The sequence below is a fragment of the Dromiciops gliroides genome, chromosome 3 (genome assembly GCF_019393635.1).
Source record: "Dromiciops gliroides isolate mDroGli1 chromosome 3, mDroGli1.pri, whole genome shotgun sequence".
In the NCBI taxonomy this organism is placed as follows: domain Eukaryota; kingdom Metazoa; phylum Chordata; class Mammalia; order Microbiotheria; family Microbiotheriidae; genus Dromiciops; species Dromiciops gliroides.
In genome coordinates, this window is record NC_057863.1 from 72,116,405 (window position 1) to 72,131,769 (window position 15,365).

A 15,365-nucleotide genomic window follows, 5' to 3' on the forward strand; every position below is an offset into this window, starting at 1 on the left:
TCTCCATAACTGATACCTTAACAAAATGTCTGTTTATTCGGTATTCTAAGGAGATGTACCAACGTAAAAAACAAGGCTCTAGTTACCTGCCGCTGCAAAAACATGGTCATCACCTTCTTGGCTTGTTCAAATGAGGACTCCTCACCAGGAAGAGAGTTCATCATGTTAAAGCCCACATCTAGGCATAGCACCACAGCTGCCTGAAGGAGAAATTCCAAAAGGTATTAGAAGATGTCCAGCTGCATGCAACTGTGCCCATGAGAACTCCGCCTATTGCTTATTTCACTTGCAAAACCGGTAATGACATGTGTACACACAATGACCCAAAAAGACAGAAATTGGCCAGATCCTGTAAGAAAAGAATAAGGAAAACTAAAGATAAAAAATGAGATAAGTCTTATTAGTAGTGCTAATTACAACAATTTTTTTTTTTTTAAGAAAAGAAGAGAACCAAAAGTATAGGAATTCGGGGTGTAATAAATGGGACAATAATGGTTGGCAGAGACAGCCAAAAATGACCTAACATGTTTCTGTGTTTTCTGTTAAGTAGACAATTCTATAGCATAGGAAGGAATAATACAGTTATCCCTTCTGCATCGCAACTTTCCACATTGTGGTTTGGCTATATCACGGATCAGAAATTAAATGGGAATTTTGGGAGAGTTTTGCAGAAACTGCAGAAGACATGGCCAGATGACACAGCAAAAGTTTAGAAACTTAGAAATGCATAAAATATACATATTGAACTGTAAATACCCCATAAAAGAAAAAGAAAAAAAATTCAGACTTTTTCTCTGGCACAAAGACAAGGCCAAAAATTTTACAGATTTTCCAGATCATGGGGACACTGAGCCTCTAACCCCGACAATGTGGAAGGGATAACTATAATGGGAACTAAATCTATGATTTAACTGGCATAGAGAAATCCCACTTAAGGAAATAATTTCTATCAATTCAAGTCAGCATCTTCTATATAACTTATAGCCTTAGAAAATGCCTAGGGAGCAGCTGGGTGGTGAAATATATAAAGCACCAGCCCTGCATTCAGGAGGACCCGAGTTCAAATCTGACCTCAGACACTTAACACTTACTAGCTATGTGACCCTGGGCAAGTCACTTTAACCCCCACTGCCCCCCCACACACAAAAATGAAAGAAAAGAAAAAGAAAAATAAAAGAAAGTTGCCTAGCAGATTGGGAGGTGACTTACTACAGATCACACAAGTTTGTATCAAAGGTAGAATTTGAACCCAGATGGCTTCAAGGTTTTATATCACACTGCCTCTCTTTGTAGGGTTATAGAGGGGCAAAAGGTACCCTTAGGGCACCTTTGGGGGGGGGGGAGAAAAACAGTTTCATCTGCAAACTATAAGACAGTGAATTTGATCTTGGCAAAAATCTAGAAATTATCATTAAATTAACAGCAAGTGAGTATCTAGAAGAAAGTAATGATCCCAAAGAGGCTATTTCAAAAATATATGTCAAACTAACCTGATTTTCTTTTTTTCAGAGCTATCAGACTGGGAGATCAAGGAAAAGGTATATCATATGTATAGATTTTTCAAAACAAGTTTTATTGATTTCTTTTATTTTTCTATTAGTCTTTTCTAGATAACCTGTGGGAATCTCCTTGATGGCAAAAAGGACCCTACAGTTTCCCGGGCCCAACAAGAACATAATGAGCTAAAGAACAACCTCTTTAACCAGAAAGGTACCTTCATAGTCCCCTCATAAGAGAAACATGCCTCAGCTAGACCATAGCAAGACCAGACCCTCATATCATAGAGGGAGGCAGCAAACTCTTTCTGACCCATCTGTTTGAAAATCTCTACCTCTCAAATAATTCGTGGCCAGAAGTGCATCAACCTTCTCATCCAGGAAGACAAATCTGACAGCTTCTTTTGCAATCTCTCTTCACAAGAGAAACATGGTTCAAATGAATATAGCTAATTACGCAGAATAACTCATTATAGCAAAAGCAGGACGCAAATGCACTGCTGGAAGCAAAAAAGCCATCTCTTTAAAAATTCCTATCTCTACTTCCATCTTTCCTGGCCATCTGGAAAGGACTAGGTTAACTAAGTTCCTGGAACCTATAAACTTAATAGATACCTTTGGAAGTCAAACATATTTTCAATGCTGTCTTTCTTCTTTTATTTTATAAATAACCAGTATTTTAAAAAATTTATCTTATCCCTCCCACTACTGTTTCCATTAAGCAGATTTAAAAGGCAAAACAACTTCCCAAATTAGCCATGTCAAAAAATGTATTACATCTCTTTGTGTTTCACTATTTTCCATTTCCCCAAATGAACTGTCTGGAATGACTACACTCCACTGTCAGTCCTTTGTCCTGGGATCTATTCTTTGGACTTTGTTTTAACTTCTTCTAATGTCACAACCTGCAACACTTATCTTTTAGATGAATACACATGCACAAATATCAACATAAGGTATACTTATCAAATCTGCAGAAGACATGAAGCTGGAAAGGATCACTAACATACTGGCTGACAGCATCAAGGAAAGTAGTAACCTCACTGTACTCTGCCCTGGTCACACTACATCTAAAGTACTGTATTCAATTCTCAGGACTCTATTTTAAAAAGAACAGTGACAAATTAGAGAGTGACCAAGTTAATAAATGACTGAGAAATCAAGTCCCACACAGAAGTGGGCAATAAAACAACTGTCATCAACAACTGGGGGGGGGGGAGATCAGGGCAATGAGGGTTAAGTGACTTGCCCAGGGACACACAGCTAGTAAGTGTCAAGTGTTGGAGATCACATTTGAACTCAGGTCCTCCTGAATCCAGGACCGGTGCATTATCCACTGTGCCACCTAGCTGCCCCCAACTATTTTTTTTTTTTGCAGGGCAATGGGGTTTCAGTGACTTGCCCAGGGTCACACAGCTAGTAAGTGTCTGAGGCTGGGTTTGAACTCAGGTCCTCCTGAATCCAAGGCTAGTGCCTTATCCATTGCGCCACCTAGCTGCCCCCCAACTATTTTTTAATAACTATCAAATGGAAAAGGGGTAATTTTAGGCTATACAGTTCCTGAGGACAACAAAGAATCACAGAATGGGAAAGCTGAGAGCACAGTATCTACACCAACTCAAAAGCATTGGATTGGAGTCAAGGCCTTAGTTTTATGGACCTCAAAATCTTCACCATGAATTGAGAGTACTGAACCAGCTAACCTCTATGAAACCTTCCAGTTCTAAACTATGATTCTAGGAACCGTCTCAGTTTAGAGATGAGAAATGGATACCTTTACGGGTAGAAATGATCTGCCTCTTTCTCTACACTATAATGGTGGGTAGATTTTGGCAGTCTCTTTTGCTTGTGGATCCATATTCCATCCCCTAAGCAAGGTTATTATTTTGGTTTTTCTCTATATTCTCTTCCTTTTTTGACCTCATTTCCTCCTAAGACCTCAATTTATGCAAATCTCTCCCAAACAAATCCTGCCAGGTCTGTAATAGAAATGAAATATAAATTCTGGAAGGCAGCCTTTTCCAGAAGAAACTGTTCATCAATATATCCACTTTCTTCAATTATTTCCTTCAAAACAGCAGGAGTTTTGGCTACTGGGTCCTCATCTACCCTGGTCATTTTAACATCATGCAACTGAACTCAATTTTTAGTGATCACAATAACCAAGGTTTGAAGTAACAGTTTTGTTGCCATCTACTTTGTTTCCATTTTCTGTCCTTAAATAAACTTGAATCCTTGTGTGCATGGCTGCTCAGCTCAGAGAAAGGTGCTTTTTATTGCAATCTTCAATGCATATAGTTAAAAGATGCTCCATTTCTGTCCCTGTGACATTTCTATTCCTTATAGCTGGTCTGCAAACTACAAGAAAATAGGACTCTGCCTTTTTCTTTAATTCTGCCCACAGGGCTTATACTCTTCTCTGTCATTGATTGAGGCATTGTGACATCTTATTCTATTTTAGAGTTACTATGACCACATTTATCCTGTTCAATTACATTAAATGTTTTTTTTAATAACAAGTCTCTTATTTTTGGTGCTGGCAATGTTTCTATCATAGGTATTCTTCCTTTTGGGGCAGCTAGGTGGCTCAGTGGATAAAGCACCGGCCTTGGATTCAGGAGGACCTGAGTTCAAATCCAGCCTCAGACACTTAACAATTACTAGCTGTGTGACCCTGGGCAAGTCACTTAATCCCAATTGCCTCACCAAAAAAAAAAAAAGAAAGAAAGATAAGTATTCTTCCTTTTGTCCATTTTATTAAGGAATCTTTAAAAAGCAATTTAACACAACCACACAGTGAGTGGGACTTACTGGGAGTAAGTGACTTACTCAGGATCACACAAGTATAGCGGAACGTTAACTTCAACAAGCTCACATACATCAGAATAATCAAATTTTGGATTGCATCTTAATGTGGTATGATATTTTGTAATTTTCACTAAATTAAATTTTGCTTTATTTGAATTCATATTAATCTCAAACCAAATGTACATAGCCAGTCTTAATGGCCTTTTCTTAGTCCTCATTTTTCTTAATTTCTTTGCTGCTTTTGATACTGTTAACCTCTCTTCCTCCAAAACATTCTCAACATTCTCTTCCTTTACCTTTCTTCACTCCCCTCCTCCTACCTGTGTTATCAGTGTTCTCAGCTCCCTTGCTGAATTATCATACATGTTCTGCCCCCAAATATGAATGTGCTCTAAGGTTCCCTGTTCACTTTTACACACACACAGACACACACACACACACATCTCCAGATTTCATAAACGTCCATGAGTTTAATTACTGTCTCTGTGCAGATGATTCCCAAATTGACATATCCAGGCCTCAACAAAAGTGCTTCAGTACCAATTCTTCATCATCTACTGGACATCTCCACCTGAACTTCTTAAAGGAAACATCTTTCTCCCCTCTACTCACCACTTCTCCAAGCTTCCCCATTTCTGTCAAGGGCACAACTATTCTTCCAGTCACCCAAGTTCTAAACCTATCATCCTCAACTCTTTCCTTTCTCACCACTCATTTCCAATTAGTGGACAAATCTTGTTGACTCTTATCTCCACATCTCCAGCATCTGTCCCCTTCTTTCCAATCCCACAGCTACAATGGATCTTCATTACCTCACATGTTTGTTGTGAGGAACAACAGGAAGAGCCAGAAGAGGCCTTAGAAGACATCTGGTCCACGAGTTTCCAAACATTTTGATCATGCATTCCTATCAGCAAAAAAATTTTTGAGGGGAAGCTAGGTGGCGCAGTGGATAGAGCATCGGCCCTGGAGTTAGGAGGACCTGAGTTCAAATCCGGCCTCAGACACTTGACACTTACTCGATGTGTGACCCTGGGCAGGTCACTTAACCCCAATTGCCTCACTAAAAAAAAAAATTTGAGCATGCACACTGATGTATATATTTATGTGTATACATACAAGGACTTCTCTGGTAATAATTATGTACATTATAAAACTTACATTAAAATAGACACTAAAAAGGATAAGGATCAAATATTTTATCCTACAGTTAACTGGAAGCCACTGGAGTTTATTAAGTAAAGGAGTAACACAGTGAGACCTCCACCAGGAAAACCGATTTGCAGCTGTGTGGAGAATTAAGGTATAAACCAATTAGGAGCCTATTAAAATAATCCAGGAGGTGATGAAGGCCTGCACTAAAGTTGTGACTGAGTTGAGTGACTGAAGGAAGGTGACAGAAAAGTTTGGTCTGAGTCTGGATTTGAACTCAAGTCCTCCTGAATCCAAGGCCAGTGCTTTATCCACTGCTACACCTAGCTGCCCCCTAATGCCTTCGATTTTAAACACAGTGAGTTTTCAGACACCTAAGGTATGAGATTTCCAAGAGGCAGTTTGAGATGTGAGACTGGACGTCAGGAGGGAAATTGTTATTGTTCAGTTGTGTCCAACTTCTTGTGATTCATTTTGGCGTTTTCTTGGCAAGGACACTGCAGTGGTCTGCCATTTCCTTCTCCAGCTCATTTTATAGGTGAGGGCACCGAGGCAAACAGGGTGAAGTGACTTGTCCAGGATCACCCAGCCAGTAAGTGTCTGAGGTCAGATCTCAACTCAGGATGATGAGTCTTCCTCATTCCCAGCCCATTGCTCTATTCACTTAGACACCTAGCTGCCCCATGGGGGGAGGAGGGGTGGTGGAGTGGGAAATCAGGGGCGAAAAGGCCTGACAATCAGATGAGACCCCATCTAATTATGTGTATCCGTGGTCCCTGTACCCTTGTCCATTATACTGCCAGTTCCTCGAGAGACCCGAATGTCGTCTTTGCACGCCCAGCTCCTAGCCAGTGATGTGCACACGGTAAGAATTTCATAAATGTTTAATGAATGAACCCTAAGTGCCTCATGAAAGGACGAGGAAATGACGAAGCCCCTTCCAACCGTTCCATTCCATTCCATTCCACCCACTATGGTGACTGCAAAGGGGCTGTGAGGGGGGCGTCAGGTGTCATCTGCCCGAGCCCTCAGCGGAGCCTGGCACATAGTAGGCTCTTCTTGCCTGGATGCTTGATAAGGATGAGGAGTCCTCGCTCGAGTCCGAAGGCATTAGAAAGACCCTAGATGGGGGCAGCTAGGTGGTGCAGTGGATAAAACACAGGCCCTGGATTCAGAGGGACCTGAGTTCAGATCTGACATCAGACACTTGACATTTACTAGTTGTGTGATCTTGGGTAAGTCACTTAACCCTCATGGCCCCGCCAAAAATAAAAAGAAAGAAAGAAAAAGATCCTAGAGGGCTGGGTCAGAGGTTCGGGTCCCCGCCCCTCCCTTCCCCCCACTGCCCCCTCTCTCTGGCCCCTCCCGCCTCCGCCCACCCCCCCACCCCCCAGTCCAACGCCGAGGGCTGTGAAGAGGGTAGGGGAAGAGATGCTCCCGGGCCATTGGTCAGAAGGGACATTCCGGCGCCAAGGACGACCTGACCCTCCCGCCAGCCCCTTGTTCGCGTCGGCAGCAGCCCCGAGGGGGCGTCAGGGCCAAGGTTCTCTCCCTTCCCTGGACTCGCTCTACCTTATTCCCTGACCACGCCATCTTGCCACCCCGCGTGAAGCTCTCCTCTCAGTCTCTTCCGAGCGGGAAACCAAAGCACAGCAATTTCAGTTCCGGAGTAACACCCGGACTTGGGAGTTGGGGCGGGGAAAGGAAGAGCCACTGAGGGCGCAGGCGCGGCAGGAAGCGAAGAGTCAGAGACATGTGGGGAGCGGAGGGGAAGAAAGAAGGCAAAGAAGCGCAGGGACGGCGCGAGAGCGCCGCGCATGCCTCCTAGGCTTTGTACTCTCCCCCTACCCCTCCTCCTTCCTCCCGTCCCCGCCTTAACTTCCGTTACCCTACTCCGCCTTGGCTGCGGCATACTTTATAACCTCACCTCGCTATTTTTGTTCCCTTCTCATGCAGTGAGCACCAGGGAAACAAAGTAAATAAAATAACGATCCGCCACGTCTGCTTCTCTTCTAGATTACCTCTAAACTTCAGCTCTTTTCCTGACACAATTGTTTCCAGAAGACTATTGAAAGTTCTAGAGATGGGAGCAGCCCTAGAAATCAGACCTTTAGACAGCTGGAGCTAAAAGGGACCTTGGGACATGGATTGTGAGAAGATGGAATATGCAAGAGCTGGAAGCCGATGGGGGGAAAACCCCGAAATATTCTGTTATAGGAGCTAAAAGACCTTAAAACGCATTGCAAGAATATGCAATGCACATGCTGGAGGAAGCTTTAAAAAAAAACCAGCAGAATATTAGACAATTGGAGCTAAAAGGGACTTTGGGGCACAGATCCGTCCTAATCTATATCTTACCCCTGGACAGAGATGGCTCTGGAGGAGACAGCGAGACTGGTGACCTTGCACAGCCCTCCGTCACTTAAATACAATTCAATTGTCATGGTCCACTTTGAGAGTGAAGGTCTAACAACAACAATTATAACATAGAATGTAAGAACTAGAAGCAAATTTAGAAAAAGGAATATTCATTTATAGGAGCTAAAAGACTTTGGAACACATTGTGAAAATATACAATGTACAAGCTGGAGGCAGCTTTAGAAAATAATATTTGATTTTTGGAGCTAAAAGGGACCTTGGGACACATTAGAATATAGAATGTAAGAGCAGGAAGCACACTTGGATAATAGACCATTGGAAGTGGGAAGGACTTTAGAACATAGATGATTGGGATATAGAATGTAAGAGCCTAAAGCCTCCTTAGAAGAAAGAATATTAGACTGTCAGAGCTAAAAGCAACCTTAGGACACAGACTGTGAGAACTTAGAATGTAAACGCTGGAAGTAATCTTAGAAAACAGAATATAGAATGGGAAAAGTATTCTTAGAGCTCAGAGCACCTTTAGAACACAGACTGTTAGAATTTAGAATGGGGGGCAGCTAGATGGCGCAGTGGTGAAGCACCAGCCCTGGATTCAGGAGTACCTGAGTTCAAATCCGGCCTCAGACACTTGACACTTACTAGCTGTGTGACCCTGGGCAAGTCACTTAACCCTCATTGCCCTGCCAAAAAAAAAAAAAAGAATTTAGAATGTAAGAACTGGAAGCAGTCTTAGAAAATAGGATATTTGAACAAAGAATATTACAGCTGGGAACACCCTTAGAAAATAGAATGTTAGAATTAGCAGAATCCCCATGCAAAGACCACCCCTCTCTTTACTAATAGGAGACACCCTGTCTTCCAGAGGTAAAACCTAGCAAGCAAGCTGTGTCCTTAGCTTGCCATAATAACAATCCTTTGCATTCACCCTCAGGATGAACTGGCCACAGCAAAATCTAAGGATTGTTTCACACCAACACCAAGTGGTCCCTGAGCTTGGAGAAGCACCTGCAGTACCCCTTCCAGTCATGAAGTCCTACTATGAATCAAACTTATCTCATTATTGCGGTTACCCCTCATTGTCAGGGCTACAGCTCACCACATAGCCATTGGTATATGTATTGATATTTGTCCACACTAAAGTGGGTCTCCTGGGTATCAGAGGAGGTCCCAACATGCGTCTAGTTTCCCACCTCCAGTGGAATAAAGGAAGCTTTTTGCTTATGACCACTGTTAGCTCTTTGGTTTTATTTTGTTTTATTTTTCAGTTATTTTTCAGAGGTTGTGATCATCTGTGTGAGTTCTGGCATTAGCAGAATTAACAGCAGTTGCCTAATCTCTGTGACTCTGGCCATTTGTTTTCAGGGTCGACAGAATGTTAGAACTGGAAGGACCTTAGATTGTTAGAATACAGAATGTTCAAGCTTTAAGGAGTTCCAGAATGTAGAATTTTTAGAACATAAGATGTTGGCACAGAGTATTTGAGCTGGAAGCAGTACTGTTAAAACATAGAATATTAGACCTCAAAGCATGTGGAATGTAAGAGCCCAAAACAGGCTTGGAACATAGGATGTTAGAACATAAAATATTAGGACACAAAATATAGAGTGCAAGAGTGGATTCTAATGAGCTAAAAGCGCTATTTAAATGTAGGATGGTATAGTTCAAAAGGACCTTAGAATACAGATCTTAATACCATAAAATGAGATAACTATATGAACTGGGACAGACAATACAAATGGACAAATTGTACTCAGAGTTGAATAGAGGAAGGAAAGTGCTCTGTATGGAACTGATCCCAAGCTTCCCATGAAAGAAAAGCCGCCATCTTTTTATTATCAACATTCTATTAGTATTGTAACATGGAGACATACTACTAGTGCCTCCAAAGATTTTAAAATAAGTATCAACTAGAGCAATCAAGGTGCACTGAGAATATGAGCTGTCTGCAACATAGAACCAATGAGAAACTCTAAAGAACAAGAGTAGAGGACATCATTGAGTAATAGTATGATACAAAGAGAAGATGGACAAGAATGGGGACTGACAGGGGAACACAGTATTCCATTCATGAAATGTTAGGAGAAAGCAAGGAAGGCTGGTACACTTCAGGATTCCTTTTGCAAACTTAAAGGAGAACAAAAACAAGATTCACATAGGCTGGGCAGGCATGGATGAGTTATGATCTACATTATTGAGAACTTCTGAATTGATAGTGATCACAGACCCACATGAATATTTGAAGCAGGTGGTGCAATGTATCAAGTTCAATTCATCACATCAAAGTCAACTTAATAACAATATCCCAATAGAGATGCAGATCTCAAGAGTTAAAAGTATTATCTTCCCATATCAGAATGTAAATAGTTTAACCTTATTGAATAACTTTATTCCCCTTGTTTACCTTTTTATTCTTCTCTTGAGTCTTGTATTTGAAGATCAAATTTCCTGTTCAGTTCTGTTCTTTTCTTCAGGAAACCTTGGAGGTCCCCTATTTCATTGAATTTCCATCTTTTCCAATGAAAGAAAGTGATCAGTTTTGCTAGGTAGTTGATTCTTGGTTGTAATCCAACCTCCTTTGCCTTCCGGAATATCATATTCCAAGCCTTGTGATCCTTTAATGTTGAAGCTTCCAGGTCCTGTGCAATCCTGACTGTGGCTCCATGAAATTTAAATTGTTTCTTTCTGGCTGCTCGCAGTATTTTCTCCTTCACCTGATAATTCTGAAATTTGGCTACAATATTGCTTGAAGCTTTCCTTTTAGGGTCTATTTCAAGAGGTGATCATTGGATTTTTTCAATGACTATTTTATCCTCGGATTCTGTAATATGAGGGCAGTTCTCCTTGATAATATCCTGGAATATGGCGTCTACACTCTTTTTCTGATCATGTTTTTTAGGTAGTCCAATAATTCTCAGATTATCTCTCCTGGATCTATTTTCCAGGTCAGTTGTCTTTGCAATGAGGCATTAAAGAAAATCTGATGAGATTAAGGTTGAAACAATGTATTGTAATAGATTTTTTGTGCCTCTTCATATAATGTAATTAACCCCAGAAAAGTCTTTTTCTAAGAGCTTTAGTTATAGTACTGTTCTTAATGATACCTGAAAATAACCATCTAAGACATCTGATTACTAATTGTGTTGAAATCAGCGTGTTTCCCCATCACCAAAAAAACCCAAAACCTGTTGAGTTTTTCTCTGTGTAAAGGTCAGTAGTTCCACCTTCTTTAGTGTCTTATCAAAACACAAAAAGAAAGAAGTGTGTGTAGAGAGGTGTTTTTTTTTTCAGATGAGAAATCTGAATCATGTGGTGTGAGAGGTACCAAAGAACATTTCACACATATAAAGAAAGGGACTTGTTCCAAAATAAGACCAAATGCTTCAAGAATCAAAAGACTTAGGGGGCAGCTAGGTGGCACAGTGGATAAAGCACTGGCCCTGGATTAAGGAGGACCTGTGTTCAAGTTCAACCTCAGATGCTTGACACTTACTAGCTGTGTGACCCTGGGCAAGTCACTTAACCCTTATTGTCCCACCAAAAAAACCCCAAAATCAAAATTCTTCCATTCTGCATTGGCTTTCAAATCCTAGATATGTAGAGCAGGGGTATCAAACTCAAATACAAATGGATTGTTGTAACCTGTCTATTGATTTAGAAAACCACAAATTAACATTACCTATGCTATATTTTTTATTGATTTAGTTAAATATTTCCTAATTAAATTTTAATCTAGTTCCAGCCACACTTAGGAATGTCTTGGGCCAAGTGTTTGACACCTCTGCTCTAGAGAAATGCCTATTCTTCTTGACTGTGTCTCTGGAATATCACCAGCCAACCAAGGTTGGGGTTAATATGGGCTATGCTTTCTGTGGAGAGGTTTCTAGCATCATTTCAAACAGAAGCATCACCCACTTCACCAAACTTAAAAATTTTTTTTCCCCTTAAAATAAAACCAACCCTTTCTCAGTGTTTATAATAGCCAAGTCTGTATCTGGCTTAAGTTAACCAGGTATTGTGAATTGATGAAAATCTCACCTGAAGTCATGGAGACTAAAGGATGGAGTGATAAATAGTTTATGATTAAACTGGTTCAGCTCTCTATGCACAGCCTGCTCTGAACTACAACCTCAAAGGTTATTTTCCCCCCCAATTAAGTATTCCTGTGAGCACAAATACAAGTGCAACTCTATGAAGTACTGAAATATCCAAAGTTATATGGCTCTCTATTCTCTTTGTTTGTTTTCAGGGCAATGAGGGTTAAGTGACTTGCCCAGGGTCACACAGCTAGTAAGTGTCAAGTGTCTGAGGTCAGATTTGAACGCAGGTACTCCTGAATCCAGGGCCGATGCTTTATCCACTGCATCACCTAGCTGCCCCCCCCCCCCCCGCCATGGCTCTCTATTTTAACTATGAAAAATTGATCACTTGCTTAATTTTTATTGCCCTTTTTCAAGTTTCAAAAGAGAAACTTCAGTCAATTAAAATGGACTTATATCCAAATTATTACTGCAAAGACTACCCTAATCATATCCCTCCCTTATGGGGATTTGAGTATTTTGCTTGTCTTTTTAAAAAATAAAATAAAATAATATACTGAATTCATGTTAAAAACCAACCACCCAAATGGATCTGAACATAGATCTTACAAATCAGCATGTGGTTCTGCTGCTGCATATTAATCCTAAACAACCCAAGTTTAATTGGGCTTTAAAATCCCATATAAGTACTAAATTGTTAGTTGATTTGCTATTCCCCCCACAAACACAAAAAGTTGAATGATATTGCTTAGGAGTGCCATAAACTGCCCCATTGGAAACCCAAAATATTTACATTAAATATGAAACCTATTTTCAGTCCTTTTTTTCCACATTAATTGTATGTTATTATACATACTGTGGGGGCAGCTAGGTGGTGCAGTGGATAGAGCACTGGCCCTGGAGTCAGGAGTACCTGAGTTCAAATCTGGCCTCAGACACTTAACACGTACTAGCTGTGTGACCCTGGGCAAGTCACTTAACCCCAATTGCCTCACTAAAAACAAAACAAAACAAAACAACAACTATTATACATACTGTGACAACAAAGGAGAAACACAGCTTCCAGAATTCATACCACCAAGTAACTGTTTCCCACTCTCTAGTAAATCAAAGGGAAACTGGGAGAAATTAAGAGGGATGGAATCAAGAGGGGGAGAAAAACATTTGTTGTTTCATTTCTGCTTTCAGCATTTGATGGACAACCAATCCAGTCCTTCACAGAGTCCATCCTCAAAAGTGGGTGCACCAGATTCTATGAAAACGAGAATGAAATCTGAGTTTATTTGGTATTTCGGTTTTATTTGTGGCTTTGTGAAGATCCAGCTTGCTAGCTAACACACATTATACCAAACATTCTCATCAGTTATTCTTGGTCTTCATTCACTTGTTCTTTGTCATTACTGTCAAGCATAAAGACCAACTGTTGTGTATTCTGGAAATCATGTTGCCATAGAGTTGGATTTTGTCCTGGTTACCTATATTCCACATTGTGACACTAGTGTTTTTTGTATTCTACTGTGTTTTCTCCCAGTTGAAACCCATAATGAAAATATAGCTAGATCCTACTTAGCTTTGTACTATTTGAAATTATAATTATGTAAAATATGGTACCTGGTCCCAGCCTAATGGAAATATGCAGTTTGAATAGGATCCATTATTGGCATCAATCAGGATCAAGCTGTAGTTGTTATTATTTTACCCAGTTTCAGTTTGTACAGTACAGTTGTCTTTATTTCAGTATCTAGATCAACCATTAGAAAATCCTCATTTTGGGGCAGCTAGGTGGCGCAGTGGATAGAGCACCGCCCCTGGAGTCAGAAGTACCTGGGTTCAAATCCGGCCTCAGACACTTAATACTTACTAGCTGTGTGACCCTGGGCAAGTCACTTAACCCCAATTGCCTCACTAAAAAAAAAAAGAGAAAATCCTCATTTCTTTGGCAACCCTTGAAGATATTATGGGAGAAATATCCACCCACACCCCATTGAATTTGTATGCTAGGTAACTACTGCTAGATAGATCTATCATGACAAAGAAACTATAGCGATAAGAATCTAGGTTTTATTATGCTTAACTAAAGGTTTAAGATTAAGAAAAATAACCCTGAACAAAGATTGGAGTTTCTCTATGTCCAAAGATCAATTAAACTATGCATACTCTTTGATGCAGTAATACCACTGGTAAGTCAGTATCCCAAAGAGATCTTAAAAAAGGGGAAAAGACAGCAATTTTTTTTGTGGTGGCAAAGAATTAGAAATTGAGGGGTTGCCTATCAATTGGGGAATGGCTGAACAAATTGTGGCATATGAATGTAATGGCATACTATTATGCTATATGAAATGACAAGCAGACTGATTTCAGAAAAACCTGAAAAGGCAAAGCAAAGTAAGTAGAACCAGGAAAACATTGTCCATAGTATCAGCAACATTGTGCAATGATCAACTATGAACAACTTGGCTCTTTGCAGCAATACTATTATCCAAGTGTTGGGTACAGGCATAGACTTGGGTCTATAACACCTCCCCGGTATCCCTGAAATAAAAACTTGATACTGAAGAAAAACATTGATGGCTCCAGGGTGAAAAAGAGAGAATTTATTTAAAAGAGACTTACATACAGGGAGTCAGTATCTGGGATGGTCAGTTGACATTATGTGAATTCCCATTAACATCTCCCCAACCTTCCCTGATATTTATATATATATATATATATATATATATATATATATATATATATATATATATATATATAGGTTATATAAGCATACTTGGCAGAAAGCCTTCTTTGTCTGTTAAAGCATGAATTAGACATATAGGGGTACAGGTGCAGGAAATTGACTGGTCAAAAGGTTGCATGACTTCCCCATGCTTGGCTAGGATACACTGAATGTTTTTGCATGGGGAAAGAAGCAAACAAGCTTGTGTTGTACTCACAGAGTAGGGGTTAAATAACAGTCACTAATCCAAGTATTCAGGGCTTGGGAACATACTTCCCTGGGAAACTATTGATAAGAAAGTCTCCAAAACTCTCAAGGATGGGCTAATGATATAATAGTGTACCTGAAAAATGCACATGCAGGTCAGATTTTTCCTTGTAAGACCCGGCCATACAGACAAAGACAATGGCACCCTACACCAAGACAATTACAAAGAACTCTGATGGAAAATGCAATCCACATACAGAGAAAGATCTGATTTGGTATGAATGCAGAAAAAAGTATACTCTTTTTAGTTAGTTTTTTGTGTGTGTGTGGTTCCTTTGGCCTGCTTCTTTCACAACATGACTAATATGGAAATATGTTTTACATGATTTCACATATATAACCTGTATCAAATTACTTACATTCTTTTCTTTTTTTTGTGGGGCAGTGGGGGTTAAGTGACTTGCCCAGGGTCACACAGCTAGTAAGTGTCAAGTGTCTGAGGCCAGATTTGAACTCAGGTCCTTCTGAATCCAGGGCCAGTGCTTTATCCACTGCACCACCTAGCTG

At 40.3% G+C, this 15,365-nt stretch overlaps 1 protein-coding gene across 1 annotated transcript in view; it reads right to left on the reverse strand.

Moving 5' to 3' along the window:
• The window catches only part of XRCC5 (X-ray repair cross complementing 5), a 115,472-nt gene extending 108,292 nt beyond the window's left edge, over positions 1-7,180 (reverse strand). The window contains exons 1-2 of the mRNA XM_043995691.1: positions 7,029-7,180; positions 87-200 (exon numbers count right to left, since the gene is read on the reverse strand). Of these exons, the coding sequence (XP_043851626.1) occupies positions 87-200; positions 7,029-7,049 (135 nt within the window). The 5' untranslated portion in view covers positions 7,050-7,180. The remainder of the gene's footprint in view (positions 1-86; positions 201-7,028) is intronic.
• Between the last annotated feature and the right edge of the window lie 8,185 nt (positions 7,181-15,365).